The sequence below is a fragment of the Taudactylus pleione genome, unplaced genomic scaffold, assembly GCF_031769625.1.
Source record: "Taudactylus pleione unplaced genomic scaffold, aTauple2 ptg000314l, whole genome shotgun sequence".
Taxonomy (NCBI): domain Eukaryota; kingdom Metazoa; phylum Chordata; class Amphibia; order Anura; family Myobatrachidae; genus Taudactylus; species Taudactylus pleione.
Genome location: NW_028284715.1, coordinates 3,716,327 through 3,737,263, shown reverse-complemented (window position 1 = coordinate 3,737,263; position 20,937 = coordinate 3,716,327). Strand labels below are relative to the sequence as shown.

The 20,937-nt window shown below is 45.5% G+C and overlaps 1 protein-coding gene across 4 annotated transcripts in view; it reads left to right on the top strand.

Moving 5' to 3' along the window:
- Positions 1–20,937, top strand: part of OXR1 (oxidation resistance 1) — a 610,641-nt gene that overhangs the window by 498,450 nt on the left and 91,254 nt on the right. For 2 of the 4 annotated variants that reach the window (XM_088442641.1, XM_088442640.1), the window contains exon 1: positions 7,715–7,981. The exons of the other annotated variants lie outside the window; for them this stretch is intronic. In XM_088442641.1, coding sequence (XP_088298767.1) covers positions 7,801–7,981 — 181 coding nt within the window. In that variant the 5' untranslated portion in view covers positions 7,715–7,800. Of the gene's footprint in view, positions 1–7,714; positions 7,982–20,937 lie in introns of those variants that run through there. 4 annotated transcript variants of the gene reach the window in all.

Genomic DNA, 20,937 nt, shown 5'->3' with positions numbered 1-20,937 from the left:
GAATGTAGCGGAGAGACCGGCTGTCACTCTCAACAATAGTCTATTCTCCTGTGGTTTGTGCAAACTGCTAGGTTGCTTCCATTATCTCATCTTCTAAAGTACATACATGCTGAGGATAAAAGCAGTGCTACTTGTATAGGACTTTACTTTGATGAATTATTGGCCCTTGATTACATGATGGATATTTTGGTTTATCAATGTATGTAATCTGTATGAGTGTGTATCAAATGGTATACACATCTAACAAGTAATTTGTTGAGATTCAATTTTAATTTGACCGCAATGGCTAGAATCAGATCAGTAAATTAACATTTAGTACCAACACACTAGCTTTTTAGAAATTCTAACATTTCATCAAGACATGTTTTTTGGAACTTACAATGTTAATAAAATAATCCATCTGGCCGAGAGGGAGCCTCAGGGTTTTCCAGCAGATATTCTCATTGCGCTTCATAAGCATTGTATATACATTATAGTACAAATGGCGCTCCGGCAATAGGACCCAATGAAAAGACTCAGATTGCCTTTGTGTAGCAGAGAATGTTGGTGAAGTAGGAGTAGGCAGTTGGAAAATGTGGCAGCTCTAGTGAGTGTCGTAGGAAGAAGTTCCCAAGGGCTGAAGGGGGACCAGCTACAAATATGAAAGGGCATTTCAGGCAGACAGTAATAGACCCGGCACTGGCCCACTGGGAGAGCATGAGTGAAGACCAGCCAGAAAGAAAGCGTCCAGTGCATCCCAGCCCCAAAAAAAAGCTGGGAGGAATACTATGAGGACCAAGTTGTCTGCTATCATCAGCCATTTCTCCTAATCTGGGCATAAATTGTGCCGATAGATTAGGTGCTCTGAGTAATATAGTGTCAGGTGATATCTACAGAGACTGAGCTATACAACACCTGTAGACAAAAATGAAATTTACTTGCACGGAGAAGTATTAAAGACTTCATATATGAACTGGGAGAGTTACCTAATGTAATTTCTACAAATAGAGACTGGCTAGTAACCTTGGTTACTGACGTTGAGTGTACAAACTGTACTCACCAAGCTCGGTATGGAGTTATTACATCATTTGGTGTAGACTAATTGGTGCCAGTTTGTATTAGACAGCCATGAGTGTGTTGTCAGTACGAGAGTTATTATAGAGGGGGTAAACACTCTGTTATACTCTTTATTGCAGTGATTAGTTTGGCCATATTGACAATGCCCTTAGAATGTAAGCTCTCACGAGCAGGGACCTCTTCCCTCATGTGCTTCTCTTTACATTTTCTTCTACTCTCTACTCCCCATTAGGGCACCTAACACGGGACTGCCAACTCCCGGCTGCTTATTGTGAGTGCTTTAATCACTATTTCAGCAATGTATATAAGTTGTGTCCTTGTCCTGCACTGTAATGTACTGTACTTGTTTCTTGTTCACCTATTAGTTCTATGTACTATGTAAGGCGCTGCGGAACACTTGTGGCGCCATATAAATAAAGGATAATAATAATAATAATTGCTCAAAGTATTGCATTGTTCATGTTTGCCTGTTTGTGGTTGCCACTAATCCTTTATCCTTTTCCTACTCACCATTATTCACCTTTCCTGCCGTTACAACATGTACCAAGGTGGCTTTTACAGAACTGTGTGTTGTGATGATATTAAGTAATGTAGGTCTGTGGTCCAAGGAGTCTCTCAAGCCATGCCCTGGTGGAAAATTACACTATCCAAACCAATATTGATGGTCTTAGGCAGGGGACTAGGGGCCTGATTCAGACCCACTCGCGAGCGGCTGTCCGCTCGCAAGTGGGTCGATGTTATGGACTGAGCATGCGCACGACGGAGGGAGCTCCGTCGTGCGCATGCGCCAGACGCGACGAGCGAAGGAAAGTCCTTCGCTCGTTGTGTCCGATCAAAGGGGGCGTGCTGTCAATGTTGATTGACAGCACGCCCCCTTTGGTGGGCGTGCCGGGGGCGTGCCTCCCTGCCGGGGGCGTTCCCACGGGAACGCCTCTCGTCAAAAGCCGGCCCACTGACATCACTAGTGATGTCAGTGGGAGTGATTTTGGCTCTGATAGAGCCAAAATCACTCCGGAGCTTGCGGTTGAAAACCTCAACCGCAGGCTCCGGCTCGCAATTTCGATGGTCGCGATGGTCTCGACCATCGCGGCCATCACAATGCACGCTCGTATAGCCTGTGGGTGGTGACCCACAGCTATACGAGCGTCCAGGAGGACGCTCCATGAAAATGGAGCCCGGCCCTCATTCAGAGCGTGCGCTCTGCTCAGAGCGTACGGCTCTGAATGAGGGCCTAGGTTGACTCATTGATGTTCCGGCTTTGCCAACATACAACACAATAGCCCTTGAAGCTTTTATTTAACAGTACTACTTGGATGTGTAGAGACTATCACTGAGTAGGCCCTGGGTCCACTGAGAAATCAGCAGGAGGTGTCTGAACATCCTTCCTTCACCAGACCAGGTGTTTTTAGGTAATGCAATCAGGATAATGTGCAAAGACTGTTGAGGAATCCTGTAAAGCTTAAAGTATTTTGAAAAGACTGTGAAAGAACGCACAAACAAATGCAGTACTTTATATAGTAAAAGATGTTGCAGGTGGTGTGTCAGGTGGGCAATTCTCCATGACTATGTTATTATGTTGGGGGGGGGGGGGGGGATGGGTGTGGCCTAGTTAAGGGGAGGGGCATAAGAAGCTTGAAACTTACGTTTTCTTACAATAAGTGCACAATTTGTCTCCTATAGTGTTGGACACAACTTATGCCAAACACATACAGTAGGCATCAATAGCGTCCACAGAAATTTACAATTAGCATAATATGTAGGGCCGCAGGTTTCTTAAGATGCCTATGACTGTGCATGTGTTACTTAAAAAAATCCCAGTGGGCCCTGGATGCCAGGGCATGCTGGCATTTGTGGTTCCTCAAGTGCCAGCATTCCCAACCACTGGAAGCTGATCTGGGCAACCCGTAGTTCGCCATAGAATCAGGGGCGTATCTATAATGTGTGCAGTGTATGCGATGCCACCACAAAGGAAGCGGCATGAGATGGAAACAGCAATGATAGTGGATCTCACTTGGTCCAGCAGCTGAAATAAGTTGGCATCCCTGAAGATAACTGAAACAACTCGGTACTTGATGACATGGCTCCTCAGTATTACTCTGTATTTTCCGTCCGCCTTCACACATACTTAATAGTTTTATTTTTGAGAGATGATTACGAGCTGGATAGGTGGGGCACAGAGCTGATCGAAAGCGCAGCCATCTTTCACTGCCGCCCACATGCCACGTTCCACGTGATGAAATGTGCCAATCCTCTGCCACATTAGTGCAATAACGGAATATGTGACATATGAACAATTCTGAGGGAATGTGTGACATGTGGGGAATGCTAAAACGGGAATGGAGCAGCAGTGTTTTATGTTGTTACCAAGCTGCTGACACCCCTGTTGTCATGAGGCTTTAAGAATTCTCAATGACGATCATTCATAAATCAGGGATGTGTGACTAACTATTATTCCTGCTACTTTCAGCTCAGTCCTTCTTATACCGTTTTTTGATTTTCTTTTTTTTAAATGCATTCCTAGATGCTGCCTTGTTTGCACACAGCAAAACACATTTCAGTTCAAATGATGATCCACAAAAAGTTTTTATTCATTTGTCTGCTAGGGTAAGTGTACACGGGTATTTTTTTTCCTTTATCCACCAGATACCGTACGTGTCACATCACATCTAGAGTTAGCTGGAATCAGGGTGGGTATATTTACTAAGGCATTCTTGCCTACCCTCCCGATGTGCCCGGGAGCCTCCTGAAAATCGGGTGCCGCTCCCAGTCCCCCGGAAAGGCAGACAAACCTCCTGGGCCCTGGCGCCATATCCGCCCCCCCCACCTGTTACTGGTGCTGGGAGCTGGTGATGCGATTCGCGCTGAATCGAGTTATTGTGGCCCCGCCCCCTGCTTCACAATGCCATTAGCGCAACTGCGCTGTCACGGCCCAAGACCCGCCCCCAAATTTGCGTCATTTGCCTGCCATGCCCCCTTTTTACCGCGCCCAGCCCCCCGCCGAGAATGCCCGACAACTCCCTCCCAGAAGGAGGGAGCGAGATATTTTACAAGTACAGTATGTACTAAGGTGACGGTTTTTAGAAGTGGAGATGTTGCCCATAGCAACCAATCAGATTCTAGCTATTATCCTCTAGAAGGTGCTAGTTAAATGTTAAGTAGAATCTGATTGAATGATATGGGCAACATCTCCACTTCTAAAAACTCTCACTTTAGTAAATATACCCCAGAGACTGATGCAGGGTTTGCTAACGAGTCGGACACAATTGTACTGCTCGCACGGAACGGATATTTGCTCGGAAGCCGAGTTGAGTTTATGCTGCGTCTTCCCTATATGTCCTCTTGTGGAAGTAGTCGTCATCATTATCGGCCACGTGTGCCCCAGCCCTATACCTGGTGCAAGAAAGCCAACTCTGCATCAGCTCCACAGAAATGAATCATAGATCGTTACTGAGCATCAGACGGCCATGATGTATATGGATTTCCTGCATCCAGCAATACAGAACATGACAGTGAAAAAAATCACCTGTAAGCAGCAAAAAAAAAATAAAGTTATTTTAAACAAATGAGATATATCTATTTTAGGTGCGGTCCTTCCGTTTCCGAAAGCAGCCACAACCCCCATGCGATGCTGATGGATTTACCAAGCGCATTCCAGAGCTTGGCCCCTGCAGCTAACGCCATCTAAAGACGGCAATGTGCTACTGCAGCTTATGAGCTACGCATAGCAAAAAAATTGCCGAGGGAGGGTTCTGGAGGAACCCTCCCCCCCCAAGGCAATGGCCGTGGCGCATGTGTGGTCAGTAGACTGCGCAAGCGCTGAAGTCCCGGCACAGGAGTGAAGAGACAGCCGACGCGGTCACTACACTCCAAGCACATCGCAGGGACAGGCTCCCTTCGGGCCCCTGTCCCTGCGGGTGCAAATTAATACATCTGGATGGTATGATCGCATACTTCAATGTGGTCATGGGCGCTAATATCGCTCCCAGATCGCATGGCTAATATCGCGCCCAGATCGCATGGCAAACGTGATAAATGGGCCCCTTAGTGAGAGCTACAACATTAAGTGAAAATAAACTAATGAAACAAGAAATGGTCTTGGTTAGGTGCTGGGTTGTAGTGAAACGACTGGAGAAAGGTAGGGGGAATTTGGGAAACTCAGATTGTTATCTTTCTTAATCTCCAGTTCTTAAATAGATAAGTTAAAAACGAAATACACGTTTATTTTTTTTTTCACCAGAAGGTGTTAAAACAGTAATTATCAATAAATTTCCAATCATTTTATACTTCTTCCTTTATAATTGACAAGGTTGTTTCTTACTTTTTACTAACATCTACAAATATATGTATCATTAAGGGCAGTGTTGCACACAAAAGCATCACTGCTTATTGCAGCATAGCATGGTGATAAGAAATAGTTGTGCAGTGGCTCTAATAAGGGCCAGTCCCAGCTAAGACGTCTCTCTCTCTCTGATGCTATATATGCACGCCCAAGCTCCGAAAATCTAAGGGCCTGATCCACTACGGATCGCAATACTGCATGCAGTTTAACTGAGATAGCAAGCCAAACCACTGCAATCGCAATGCAAACTCAGCACCACATAAGGATGCCCACTTTACCATACGCACATCCGAAATACTTAGCAGAATAGCGAAACTATCTGTACAATCGAGTACCATCGCAGCCTCGCACACACTTGCACAAGTCCTGACCTTACTTAGAAATTGCTAACAGCTACGCACGACCTCAGGCTGCGTATGGCATCGCAGTGAATAATTTATGCACGCCCCTTCAACGACGTTCGAATGCACTGGCACACCTGCGTTCGGCCGACCACCCCTCCGTCACCACCCACAAACGGCACTTCCTGTCAATCATTCTGCGATGGGTCTGTGTAGCCTCTGCGATCGCAGTCCCGATCGCAGTGGATGGTTTGCGCACGCATGCGCAGAACGCAACAATCGGCCGTTTGCACGCGTATTAGCAACTGCGATCCAAGCTGAATCAGGCCCTAAGTTTGGTAAATTGGCCCATTGAGAATCATGAGGACTGTGATTAACAGTGTTACTTGCTTAATGCAAGAGCTTATCACCGATGTATACTTCATTATTCTTTTCTTAAATCATACTGTACCTCCCTACATTTGGGAGCCGGCAGTCAGGTTGCAGACATGGGTCCAAAAAGGGGGTGCCAATGTATCACAGGGGTGTAGGTTCAAATCACGCACCCGTTATCCATCGCTCAGTGAGAGAATGCGAGAGGGTCCTTCAACCTTTATCTCCCACAAGGACACTGCAGCATGCAGATGGGATGACGGGACAGTGGCCAAAAAGTGAGACTAGAGAGTAAATTTACTAAAGTGCGGGTTTTTAAAAGTGGAGATGTTGCCTATAGCAACCAATCAGATACTAGGTATTAGCTTCTAGAAGGTGCTAGGTAAATGTTAAGTAGAATCAGATTGGTTGCTATGGGCAACATCTCAATTTCTAAAAACCTGCAGTTTAGTAAATATACCCCCATGCCTCCAAAATCTGGATAGTTGGGGATTATGCTTAAATTGCTCCAATTACTAAACCATGCAGAATCTGCGGTTTCCCTATGGTTATAGCCTTAGTAAATAGACCCCTCAGGGTAATGTGTGGCCCTTTTGAAGGTTAGGGGCCCTACCATGTGTGGCCCCTGATGAAGGCTGTACGTTCGGCTGTCCATCACCGTTATAGAAGCGAGCATTGATTGCCATATAGGGGGTATCCACCGAACAGCCCTAATTTGGGGCATTAAGGGCCTAATTCACTACCGATCGTGACTGCGATTTCAATAGCGATTACACACGCAGTTGGAACTGCGACAGTTTGCTAATCCATTGCGATCGCTATGCCGCCGCAGCACAACATAAGGACGCCCACTTTACCTTACACAAATCCGTAATGTTTAGCAGGACTGCGAAAATATCGGTACAATTGAGTACCATCGCAGCCTCACGCTCAGGCTGCGTAGGTAAACCCAATGGCTAATATATGCACGCACCCAGTCGCAACTGGCGCACCTGCGTTTCCCTGACCACCCCGTCACCACCCACAGACGTCACTTCCTGTCAATCACTCTGCGATGGGTCTACATAGTCACTGCGATCACAGTCCCGATCGCAGTGGCCTGTTCGCGCACTGCGATGCATACGCGTGCACAGTAAGCAACATTCAGCCGATTGCGTGCGCATTAGCAAACTGCGATTCAAGCTGAATCAGGCCCTAAATGAACAGACCAAGGACAGAGACAGAGACACACTGGTGCCTTTGGGGGCTTAGTTGAGTACTGCCAGTGAGTGATTCTGATGACAACAGTCTGTGGTATGTACTTAATAATTATTTATTTCATGAATGTACACTTTGTGAATTGTGTTAAGTGCAGTTTCCTTGTTATATTCCACATCACAGCCCAGCAGCAGCAACCAGCGTCCTGACACGTTTAAGCAGCACCCAGCTGAGAGAGAAGTAACCTGCCGGGCCTTGCCCTGACATGAGGGATCTTTGGTCTGACAGGAGAGGGGCTGCCATGATTGGGAGGGGGGCCCTTGCTAGTAGTGATCTGACAGGAGGGGAGGAGCTAGCTGGGGGCGGGACAGGGCTCGATGAGGGGCGTGGCAGGAGGGGATAGGGGCAGGGCTGCGGGAAAAGTTTTGCACGGAGTTCGCTAGAAGTTGCGGCAGACTGTCAGTGTGACATGAGCCCGCGGGCCGGAGCAGGGACATGGATTACCTGACCAACTTCACCGGTAGAGGCGGCCGCGTCCTAAGGGGCACCGCCAACCGCCTGTGGTTGGGGCTGCGGGAGGTGCATTTCCAGGACTACCTGAAGGAGGAGGCCAGGCGGGGGGAAAGCTCGCCGGACAGCCCGGAGAGGGAGATGATGAGTCCTCTGCCCACAGCAGGTCAGGGGGAGGAGGGGAGGGTCCTGCGCTATGTGCCGTGCTGGGGAGGGTCTGACTCCTGCAAACTGCGCATCTCCAGCTGCTGGGGGACCACAAGTCCCAGCATACACGCCCTGACTCCCAGCATGCTGACTTATAGATAGAATGCTCTTTCTAACACATAGAGGCTAGAAGGGTATGCTGAGACTTGTAGTTCCACATTAAAGCATGTGTCAGCTTCCTTCAGACACCTAGGTTGTTAGGGTATTCTGAGACTTGTAGTTCCACGTTAAAACTTGTATTCATCAGGCACATAGGGAGTTGAGTTAATTAGGGGTGAATTGCAGGCAAAGCTGATCGTCCTGATTTACGATTTTGGGGCCACCTCAAGTGAGTCATAGGAGTGCAATAAATCGCAAATATCGCCCCTAATTGAATTGATGGGCTGTTAAGGCATGCTGGGATTTTTCAAAAACTGCCTGTAAAATGACAGAAGCTGATTGGTTGGTACTTTATCTTTCTCTCCCAACCTTTGGTAAATCTCCCCCCAAGGCTTAATAGATTCTCAGTAGCTGGGTAGCCGAGCTTCGGTCTATCACTCATTGGTAATGGGTGGACTGGATCTGAAAAGGTCTTTCCAAAAAACACCTGGCACCATAAGCAAAATATATTATTTTTTTCAGGCTACAAACCTGTTAAAATGTCATCAGTGTCATCCATCTGGTTTGTGTAGCTGTCAGAGGCTGACTTGTCTGCTGTGCACTATGTAACCATCCAAGGCCATGGCGTTGGGACCAGGAACAACTGACTCTGATGTAGTCCTATCTCAGTTTAGAGAGAGGGGTCTCTGCCAGGTAATAATCTGTGATTAGGAAATCCCAAATAAGGGCAGAGTCCCCATAATACTGCTTTGTAGAGGGAGTATAACCATATCCCGTCCCACCAGCTGCTGCTTCAAAGTTTGTTTACCATTTATCTGTTTAAAGGGGCCTAGCCATTAGCACACAGGTTCTCAAACTCTGTCCTCAGGACCCCAAACAGTGCATGTTTTGTAGGTCTCCTCACAAAATCACAAGTGACATAATTATCTCCACCTGTGGATCTTTTGAAATGTGTCAGTGAGTGATGACTACACCTATTCACCTGCTGGATGACCTGCAAAATGTGAACTGTGGGGGGTCTCGAGGACCGAGTTTGAGAACCACTGCATTAGCAGATAAATTTGAACGGCATATCGTTCAGTCGTTCAATTTATCTGTCATGGGTATGCCCTGAACGATGACAGATGCGCATTCCCTCGGCCGACAAATTGTGTCTTTCGTCTCTACAACATGTTGGTCAATTATCGCTGACAGATATTAGAAATCTGTCAGTTTATAAGCGGTAAACGACGAACGATATTTTTAATTATAATTAATAGAAACATAAAAAAAAATCTACTCCCTGAATGATGTCATGCAATATCGTTCGTCGTTTGCAAAAATCTGTCATGTACATGACAGATATCTGTCACCGCAGCCCCAGGTATTTTCAAGGGCAACCCCAGGTATTTTCAAGGGATAAATCTTTTGTCTTTCATCATAGAGAAAGATCTGCTAACGGATAGGCCCCCAATGACAACCATCTAATCTGCACAATGGTCTCAGTGTGTTTGTATGTACTGAACGTGTATATATATTTGGCGTGGTCCATTCCTTTACACCGTATAATGTTTACTTCTGTGGTCTGAAGAATAAAATCTTCCCATTTCAGTCTGGCAGGTCTGTAAGATGTGCGCAGAGAGTAGGGATCAGCCCCACCCCGTACGTAAAGTGCTGTCCTGACAGGCGGATGTCTGAGTGATAATCTAAAATGCAAAAAGCATTTTCAAATGGAATGTGTTTATAAGAAAGGAAAAAACTTGCTGACTTGTCTCTCTTTAATGAAAATTAAACTTTGGTGCTATATCCATGTGGTGAATTCAGCACACCCAGCATGTAAGGAAATGTTATCTGCTGAAGAAAGGTGTCCATAATTAGGTGTAGACCCTTCCCTATAAAAGTATTTTATGTGGGTTAAAGTGTTCTTACACATCTGTTGTTGCTTATGTGTTTGTAAGGTATAGGTTCACTTAGATGACTGGAAATATGCAGAATGAGGGAGGGGGCTAAATTAGGTTTTGTACCGTGACCTAGAGAAAACCTTGCACTTTTTGTTCCTCTCGTTCATGGGGTGTTTGTTTATTAGGCAATGGGCCACGTTGGATTTGACACACAAAGCAAGCGCCTGTCAGGAAGTGTACGTGAGTGTGTGTACAGATAAACTTGCTTTCATAACTTTTGGCATGACAACTGTTCAAGGGCATTTAATAGGATTTAAGTAAGCTTGTTAAATTATTAAAAATGATCTCCACTGTTATGGAGGACACAAAGTTAAAGTGTCAAGCACCTTGAGGACTCGAATTAAAAGTGAGGTTTTAGAGCATGTTAAATGTCCGTTCATACTGATAGTCCAAAAAATCAATGTTACAGAGATGACCAGTCAACACACCCACAGTTCCTGACAAAGTTTTGGCATTGCCTGCAGTCAGTGGCAAACGCAGGATTTCTAGAGGGGGGGGTGGGGGGTTCCAAATGCTTGATTTTAGAGTGAGGGTGGCCAGTCCATGAAGAGGGCATAATTGGCACTTATCCAGCTTTAATATGCATCATACAAAGTGTATTGTGTGTCATAATTCCAGCATATACAGGACCAGAGATAACAGTAATCCATTAAATGCGGCAGTAGGGCCATCCTGCCTGAGCTGAATGTTTTTATTTTAGATGTGGGCACCATTCCAGGGCATGGGAGCAAGTCCGGGAGTCTGGGGGAGCAGCAGAAGACCCTAGCACTGCCCTGGACATATATGTAAATATTGGACTCTATAGCAGCACATCCCTAACTGTGCATGTTTTCCAAATCCCCTAATTGGTGCACAGGTGTATTTATTACTGGCTGATACATGTTAAAAGATCCATAGGTGGTGCTATTTATTTCATTTATGATACTGAGAAGAACATGCAGCGCTAGTAAAATTCCATTATATTACTATTAATGGTGTGAGCTGGGGAGGGGGGTTTCCAGGCAGACGAAACCCCCCCCCCCCCCCTGCGTTTGCCTATGCCTGCAGTGTTCCCAAGCATTAATGCTCAGTACTTTGTAGAAAAGGCCGAATAAAGTTGCTTTGTACTGATTTATTGCTTTTTAAGAGCATTCAAAGATTGGCATTGCTTAAAGCTCGCAGTGTTTATCAGCAATCCAGGTCTACATGTCCTGAGACTATTATTAATAATAATAATAATAATAGTTACTAATACTTCTTTTACACCAAACTTCCGGGTCTGACCCGGGGGTTGGAACAGGGTTCCAATCCGGATCAGACATGGAACTTAACCCTTTCATACTGCGGCGATATTCCCGAGTCCACTCTGTTCACACTGGAGCCGGGTCTGCAGTGGCCCAGCTCTTCCGGCGTTGCAGTGGATGCTTGGAGATGACGTAATCTCCAAGCGGCACTGAAGCCAGCCAATCGGGCGGCATGTGGCACGATCCAGGTCATCGTGACCCGGATCGCCTTGTTTACACTGCAGGGTTTCACTCCACCCGGGAGTCCAACCCTGGCCCCTTTTACACCCAGAAGCAACCTGGGTTAACCCTGCAATTACCCGTGTTTTAGCTCTGGTGTAAAAGGGGTATTATATAGCACCAGCATATTCTGTTGCATTTTACAATTGGGAACAAACAGTAGTAGAACAAGACTGGGTAATAACAGACTGACATAGAGGTACGAGAACCCTGCTCCCAAGCTTACATCTATTGAGAAATAGGCATTGATAATTTTATTCTTTTTTATTACCAGTTATTTATATAACGCACACATATTCCGCAGCGCTTTACAGAGGATGTCTTACCAGTCACATCTGTCCCTGCCCCAGTGAAGCTTACAATCTATATTTTGTGGGGAGTCAATTAACCTACTAGCATACTTTTGGAGCGTGGGTGGAAACCCACGCAAACACAGGGAGAATATACAAACTCCACTTAGGGCTGTAGTGGGAATCGAACCCATGACCTCAGTGCTGTGAGGCAGTAACGCTAACCATTACATCATCTGTGCTACCTATTGCATAATGGTCCAGCCAGATTGCAGAGGTTCTCGGAGGGCTGTATAATCCAGTTACACAGCAATGTTGGCCTATGTTCAGGAGAAAGGGAAAGTATGTAGAGTTATGAAGCGGTTCCTCTCTAGGTTTCTTTCATGGGGCCCAGCTCTCTGCCTGCAAACTGTGCCCTGCTCCTTTACCAGCGCCTTTCTGTCCTCCCGGGGACCTGTTTAAAGCATCACCGCGCTGGCAGGCTGCAGATTTGTCTGAGCTCACCCCGGCTTTCATCTCTTCCCGGCTGCTTGGCTCCCCCGGCGAGGGAAATAGATGCCGCGCACGTGCCATCTATTCACAGTGCGGGGAGAGCTGGGGGTCAGCTCAGCATCTCCGCGAGTGTCCCCTATAGTGATAAAAAGGGGAGCGTCTCAGACGCGCTCCCTTGTCTAGACGCCTCTTTTTCGGGCATGCACACGCTTTTTCTGCATGCCGCACAGTGTCCCTATCGGAGAGAGCGCCCCCTGACCCCAGTCTACCCTAGAATGAACACTATTATGTACGGACTTTATATAGGTGATGTAAAGCTGGTGATTAAATCCCTTAATCAGAGAACCACTAATTTAGAGTATAACATACGGCAGGTGTAGACTCATCCAATCATATACTTGTAACAGTTGGTGGTGAACAAGAGAGGTTCTGTCTTTGCAGGCAAAACCGTATGGTTATAAAATATGTTAGCTAATCACATTTTAATTATTATTATTTTTTTTTTTTACTTTTAAATACAATTAGTGCAGATCCTGGTTAGCATTAATAATCCATGGAACCTATTGTCCTTAGGTGAAAAAACACAGCACATAAATATAAAAAATAACTTTAATAGGAAAGCCTAATTGCAATGTACTGTTTTTACCACAAACAGATTTTCTGGGAAAATATGAGCTGCAATACCTTTCTTGGTGGGCAGAGACTGGGACAAGAAGGAGAAATTGACGCCCTCAATCGTTTTATATATTAGTTTCCCTGCGCCCCACCTTCAGATTTGTGCATTGGGCGGCTGCCTGTCTCGTTTAGCCCTAGTTATGGGTCCTGTTGGTCAGGATCGTTCAGTGAGCTCATCTATCCATTCTTGCACATGTTCAATCTATTCTTTGCATGGAGTAAAGGCACACATCCACTAGACCAGGGGTTCCCAACCACGGTCCTCAATGCACACTAACAGTCCAGGTTTTAAGGATAGCCATAATTGAGCACAGGCAACTTAATTAGTACCTCAGTTATTTTGATTAAACCATCTGTGCTTTAGCATGGATATCACCAAAACCAGGACTGTTAGTGTGCCTTGAGGACCGAGGTTGGGAATCGCTGCACTAGACTATTAAATTGAACGATAACGTTATCGTTCAGTAATCGTTTGAAAATCGTTTACAGATTTTTTTTTTTTTTTTTTAAAGTTGTAAACGACCAGCGATTCATGCTCCCCCTGGTCGTTTAGACATCTATCATCGTACAAATATGTTGTACAACCTGACGATAACGTCAGGTTCAACATGTTTGCAGATGATTGATGTGCCTCCACTGAACGACTGCTCGTTCAGTGGGGATCGGTATGAATGACCGTCGGACCTATGTCCGGTGGTTCAAATCCCGACGCCGGAAGACCGGCAGCAGTGAAAATCCCTTTCGGTAAGTACACTAACGAGCCTAACCCTCTTTTAGGGGTGTCTAACCCTATCCTCCGGCACCCAGAGTGCCTAAACCTAACCCTCCCGGGGGAGGGGGGGTGCCTAACCCTAACCCTCCCTTGGTGCCTAACCCTAACCTCCCCCCGGGGGTGCCTAACCCCCCCTTGCCTAACCCTAACCCTCCCGGGGGGCCTAACCCTGAGTCGTCTCCCCCCCCCCCCCTGTCGGGATTACACGGTCGGGAAGCCGGTGGACGGAATTTCGACCGTCAGCTTCCAAACTGCATACCGTTCAGTGTAGGCTCATCACATACTGTAGGTCCTGATGAGGTAACCCTGGCAACTGCTGCCCCGCCTTCTTTATTTATTTCTTTATTTTTTCCGCCCAGTTATGGTCTTGGAGCTGTTCCCTCCTCCCCTGGTGACCTCCTGCTGAGCAGCTGCAACCTTTAGCAAGTCCTACATGCGTCCTCTATCTATTACACCCCAATAAACCTTTTACAAATCCGAATAAATGGTTGTCTGATTATTTTTTAGTCCCTGTTCCAACTGGGCTTTCTTTAAAACTATGGGCCGAATTCAGTTAGCCGCGAAAAGCAAGTTGAATTCACCTGTTTTGATGCGATGTTTTCTCCATGCGCGTCCCCGCTTTTCGCCCCATTCAATTGTAAGTACCGTAGTTAAATTTGGGGTACCTGAAAATGGGTACTAGTATATTTTGATATCTCTAAAATGAAGATTTTAGAGATATCAAAATATTATATGAAAAACACCTGTCTCATCTATATAGCCCCCCAAAATATCAGGCCCCCCCCCCCCACACTTTTTACCCATTTTTTGGGGGCGGTGAATGAAGATCATTTTTTAATATTTTTTTGCCTAATTAGTCATTAGGGGGTGTCCAAAGGGTTCTAATTTGGCATTTATTTCTATGGTCATTTTAAATTGATCAGTCAAATGCGCCTATGATCGGTGGATTTGATAGCCCGCTGGTTAGTAAATATACCCCGTGATTCCCCAGGTAGTGGGAGACACACATTGCAAATTGACACGATTTTATTTACACCCCGATAATCAGCCTGCTGTCTAGCTTGGGGGAGACCAGAAGACCCGGACCGGGCCTCAGGAAAGGTAAGAGAACCCTTCACCAGCCGTTCCAGGGAACCCTTATACCAGCTCTTACTAGTGTTGGGTGTCTTGGACACCTGTCTTTTCATCTTGTAACACGATTTCCCTGGAGTTTATAAAGTATAAGAAAGAAACCTGGAACACACATACAGAAAGTATGCAGTCATGAGGTCGACACCACAATATCAAATGACTAAAATGTTGATATATGACTTATCTATATAGTTATTGGGGTATATTTACTAAAGTGTGGGTTTTTAGAAGTGGAGTTGTTGCTCATAGCAACCAATCTCATTCTATTTATCTAGAAGATAATCGCTAGGATCTGATTGGTTGCTATGGGCAATGTCTCCACTCCTAAAATCAACACTTTAGTAAATATACCCCATAATGTCAACATTCCGAATGTTAGGCTGACTTGTCGGCCTTTATGGAAAGGTCAGCATGTTCCAAGTCGACTTAATGAACATGTTGATTAAGACGGTCGATCATTCTGAATGTTGACAAGTCAAATCGGACCTACACACCCTCTGTATTCTTCCCAGTCTTGCTATTTTATACACTGTACATAATTATTAGATACTGCTTACAATTGGAAGCCATTACAATGCAACAGAATAAATAAGGAAATCCGCCGTCGTGTGCCAGCCAAAGGCAAGACTTTAAACTTCCTGACAATCTGTGGAATGATTAAAAAAAAAAAAAAAAACTGCTGTAAACTTGAATAAATCTATCTGGATTATGTGACGTTGAAAGATATTTTAAATATGGTTAATATGACTTTAACTTAATTTTACATATTTTGTTTTCCCTATGCAAACTAAGCATCACTTCTGCGTAAAATACAAATTTTGACTTTGAATATTTTTTTTTAGCACCTCTCTAATTCTTGTGTACGCTGTCACTTCCTGCAAAGAGCTATATTTTTCAAGGCCAAATATAGTTGTTCCTTCATGAGTGAGTAGGTGGCATGACTGTGGGATATGCAGTAAACAGATGGCTGTAGATTGTAAGGAAGAAGCCTGCATGAAGAGATCCATCCTGTTTGTTTTCTGTCAGCTCTGCAGGCCAGTGGTACTGAGGGAACATAGATCAGAGGTACTGGAAGTGGTATCTTGGCTGGTCTAACATTTAGACCGTGGTGTTTCTTCGCCAACCAGAATGCAAGTCAATATGGACCCGTTAATGTTCGTTTAACCCTTCCTGATTACTTTTTACATGCAGAGATACCGGTACGTGAATTTTGCCAAAATATAAGCGCGAGTGAGCCAAATAGAATTCTTTCAAAATAAAAGCTCGGACTCCTATTGTATCCGTAAAGGTTTTCACGGTTTCTAAACCAGCCATTAGCTTGTTTTATTTTTTATTTTTTGATGAAAGCTTCAAATATGTTCTTACGATTTTATCGAGACATCAGTGGAAGTAACTCATTTGAAAGGACAACCCCAAATATGGTGGAGGCTTTGATCAAATACACCCACCCCCCCACCACATAATACGAATAGTCCTTTCTGGTTGCCTGGAAAAGGAGTATGACTCCCTCTGCGTAGCTTTTCGGAACCGCTTTCATAGGTCTCTGACTTGGCGTGACTTGTTTGAAACTTTTTTCTTTTTGGCTTGCTGGTATTGTTTTGTTACCTTGCGTAACTGTTCTGTTTCTTGTATGGAACCTGATGTAACATGGTGAGAAGTCTCTGGGTCTGATTTACTACGGAACGCAACTGCGAATGCAATAGCTGTTATGCGTGCAGTTTAACTGCGATCGTATGCTAATTCATTGCGATCGCAATGCCGCCGCTGAACTACACAAGGACGCCCCACTTTATCTTACAGACATCCGTAATGTTTAGCAAGACTGCGTAACCATCGGTACAATCAAGTACCATCGCAGCCTCACGCACACTTGCACAAGCCCTGACCTTACTCAGAAATTGCTAACAGCCACGCACGCCATCAGGCCTCAGGCTGTGTACGGCATCACAGTGGATAATTTATGCACGCCCCTGCAACGGCGTTCAAACGCACTCGCACGTCTGTACTCATCCGATCTTCTCCCCCGTTACCACCCACAAACGGCACTTCTTGTCAATCACTCTGCGATGGGTCTGCGTAGTCACTGCGACCGCAGTCCCGATCGCAATTGCTAGTTTGCGCACTGTGACGTATGCGCAGTGCGCAACAATCATCCGATTGTGTGCGTGTTAGCAACTGCGCTCCTTGCTGAACCAGGTCCTCTCTGTCACAAGATCATTGCGTTATCATATCCCGGAAGCTTGTGCTCATTTACTTTCACTTAGCATTGCTGTATCATACCACTGGGGTTTGCTATCAATTCCTTACCAGGGCTCTATCTGTGTGGAGTTTATATGTTATCTCCTTGTTTGTGTGGGTATTCTCTGGGTGATGCACATGCTGTTCTATTCATTGGCTGCTGAGTAAAATGTACTCCAGTGCGTGTGTGTATTTGTGTGTTAGGGATTATAGACTGTGAACTTAAATGGGACAGGGACTGATGCGTACGACAAATATTCTATGTACAGCACTGCATAATTGGCAACAATACATTACATATGTATCCTTATGCACCAATTATTTTTGTGCCATACAGTGAGACGCCTGGTGCAATTGTTATGCTACTCTACGGGTAGCGATTCCCGGACTTCAGTATTTTTTCCTGACTTTACCATCTTAATCACATTGTAGCTGCATACGAAATCACTCCCAGTGTCATAGGCATTCAGGATAAGTATTTTTGCCTAGCGTCTGAGTCGCACACAGGAGCTGCATGCAGTGCCAGCACCGTTAGTCAGGGAACCCCTGATGCGTATAAGAGTGCGGCAGGTTGATTGGCGCAACTAAAGCTGGGTACACATTATCGTCAAAATCGGCTAGTGTGTACTCACTACGTCCGCCCATGCGCACTCCCTTTTGGTCGTCAGTCGCATTGTCGGGTCGGCTCTACATGCAGCTCAATCTGACAATCCGGCTGACGACCCCCATGCAGAGGGATGCGCCGACGTGTCGGACCCCGGATCGTGTAATGTGTACTGGCCGCACAATATGTCGCAGTGCGGCTGTCTTGCGCATTGCTGGGTACACTGTTACGCACCACAAGGAGCGATTTGTGGTTTAAAGATGAGTGTATGCGTATGCATCTGTATGTAAATAAACAACAATATTAACATTTAATAATAATTATTAGCATCATTCTTTCTGTTTGTTTGGAAAATATTTAATTTAAGTACCACAAACGTTTTATTTATTTTTTATTTTAAGGGTGAATGCCAACAGGCTCTCCGCTATCTGCCATTGGCTGGATGACTTTTTACCTCCCATTTTGGGCCATTGAGTTGTTTTTGTGCTTTGCCCTGCGTGGCTTTGGGAACGCCATGGGGAAAACAAATAGTACCAATTGAAAGTTTATTTTGAGCCGGCTCTCTGAAGGTGATTTCTGATTGCTGACTGGTTGTCTGCACATTGCCCACAAATCTATGTCCCAGGTGGCTGGTCAGACCTATAAGCTTGTCTATGCTCTGTACATTACAGCAGAGAGATGCTCAGAGCACTGATCTGTACGGTGCACAGTGCCTCTGGGACTCCTGACCTTCTGCCTACCGTTCCTAGCAGCAGGTACACTGACACTCTGTGTGCCAGGAAACCTTAACAGCCGCTGCGTCGGATGAGCTATTTCTGCAAAGTGGCTGGCACTGCAGATGAGCGCAGTGGGGTCGGTGCATTGTGACTTCCAGCGAGGGAGGGTGCATATCTGAATGTGACTGTCAGGAAATGCTAGTGGGAGCACTGAGAAACTGTGATACTTGCGGGGGGGGGGGGGGGGGGAGGTGTCATTGCGCGGAAACAGCCACACTTTACAGCAGCCCGAGCTTGCATGAAAGTGGGTCCGCCAGTAAAATTGTGCAAATTCAGACTGAGGGCCTGATTCAGCAAGGATCGCACGTACCCGGCCCCTGCGAGAATATGCTAATGAATGCATACGCATGGGAATCGCAACACAAGACGTAGACGCCCAGCACTACATAAAGCCAGCCCACCTCCCTTTTACTCTATGCTTGATCAGTACGTAGGCTTGCGAAAACATCGAGAACCCATACGCACAACTGTGGCAGCCCTGACCTACCACAGGATTGTGGCAGCTTCCTGTGTACGTCGAGACGTACGGCTGCGTATGCCGACTCACGAGCTTAATTATGCCCGTCCCTGTAACGCCGTTCAACTGCACAGGCACGCCTGTGTTTGCACGACCACTCCCCACCACCACCCACAAACGGCACTTCCTGTCAATCAATATCGGAGGTCTCTCCGTGCTAACTGCTTACGCCGTGCGATCCCTTACTTGATCGCAATGACTGATTCACACACGCGCATTGAGACGCACACATATGCACAGAGATGCAACATCGGCCAACTGCGAGCGAATTCTTACTTGCGATCCCCCTCAGAGCGGGCCGCAAAGGGTGCGAGTGCTGGTACCGTTGCTGGCGTTTGAACGCCTTAGCAATGGCAAATCACGTCCTTTGCGGACAATTGGATTGACCCCTTAGAGTGATAAAAAAAGAAAAAAAAAGATCTACTAGTAATAATAAAGTTTCCTAAAATAAGTAGATTATTTCACTGTAGCTAGATTTTCTTACTTTGGAATGACGCCAATGCATCTGTGTAATGAGAACTATATAGTTGCTTCCTACAATTTTTCTGCTGCTGACATTAGAAATTTCTCAGCGTTCAGTGTTTTGTTAAGTATTTTTTATTATAGTGAAATTACATGGTACAGAAATGACTTTTGGCAGGGAGGGGGAGGGTCCAGGGTTAATCGCACATCCGCTAGATTTCAGTGTGTGATTGGGAAGGTCCATTATGCGTTTTGAGAACCTGTTGCTTGCAGCACTTTTGTGCTTTATTAAAAGGGGACGTCCACATCCATATAGCTTGCTGTAATAAGCATTAGCATCTTACGTTTGTTTGCACAGTCTTGTGTCCATACCATAGAGACCTGCTGAGAGTGAAGTCAAACCTTGTACTTTGAAATGTGCCTTATACCCCTCTGCTTAAAGCGCGGACAAAGTCTCCTCTGCATAGTGATCTAAGGTGACTCTCGTGGAGTAAGGTCAAAAGTGACCCAAAGCAATCTCTTCTTAGGGAGTATGTGCGTCTACGGTTTCAGGTGTTTGGTGGGGTGGTGCTCGGTAGGATCATGTCTGCAAAGACACCCTTTCCTTCAGTGTTTTGCTTGGGAAGAGAGACCTATTTCTCTGTTAAAAAGGAAGGAAGTGAGCCTTCTCATATATATACACATCTAGTTTGTAGAAGGGGAGGAAGATTCATTTATTTAAAAAAAATAAAAAAAAATAAAAGGGGTGTGATTAAAATAAAATTGTGTCCCAGCACTAGAGTTCTACTCCTGTTTTTAATATTATTACACAGCAAGTGGAAATCAGGTCCGCTAGAATCCTTACATAAACAATCGTTCTAAGAGCTTGCAGTTCACAAAGCCAGTGCAGTGAATTGAATTAGTTCTACTTACTAGGATGTGGCATGATGGAATTACCGAAAACGGCGACACGCGAAGTCGGAACAGGCGGAAAGTGGTGCCAGAATTGGGGAAATCTGCCTGAAACCCCCCCCCCACCCTGAACTGAGAGTGTATTATTTTTGTTTTGCATAAAGCAGTATTTGGAGATAAGTAGTCCTGGCAAATTTTGGGTACTTGAAAATGGGTGCTAGCATATTTTAATGTCTCTAAAGTGCAGTTTAAATAAAAGTTAAATTTCTCCCCCATAACAGCACCTGCAATCCCAAAAACACTTGGCCCCTTCTAAGAGCACCCACAGAACTTTATCTCGCTAGTATGCGAAGTTGTCCCCCCACTTTGTGCTTTTTTTGCCCCCAAATTCAAAGTACTACTTTGGGGTGTTTTTTTTTTTCCCTGGAATTTTTTGACGCAGTTGTCCTTTGGGGGGCTGTCCTAAGGGTTCTGAGTGGTTTCCCCAACTTTGCACCCCAAAATAAAAATGTTGCCCTTCTTTTCT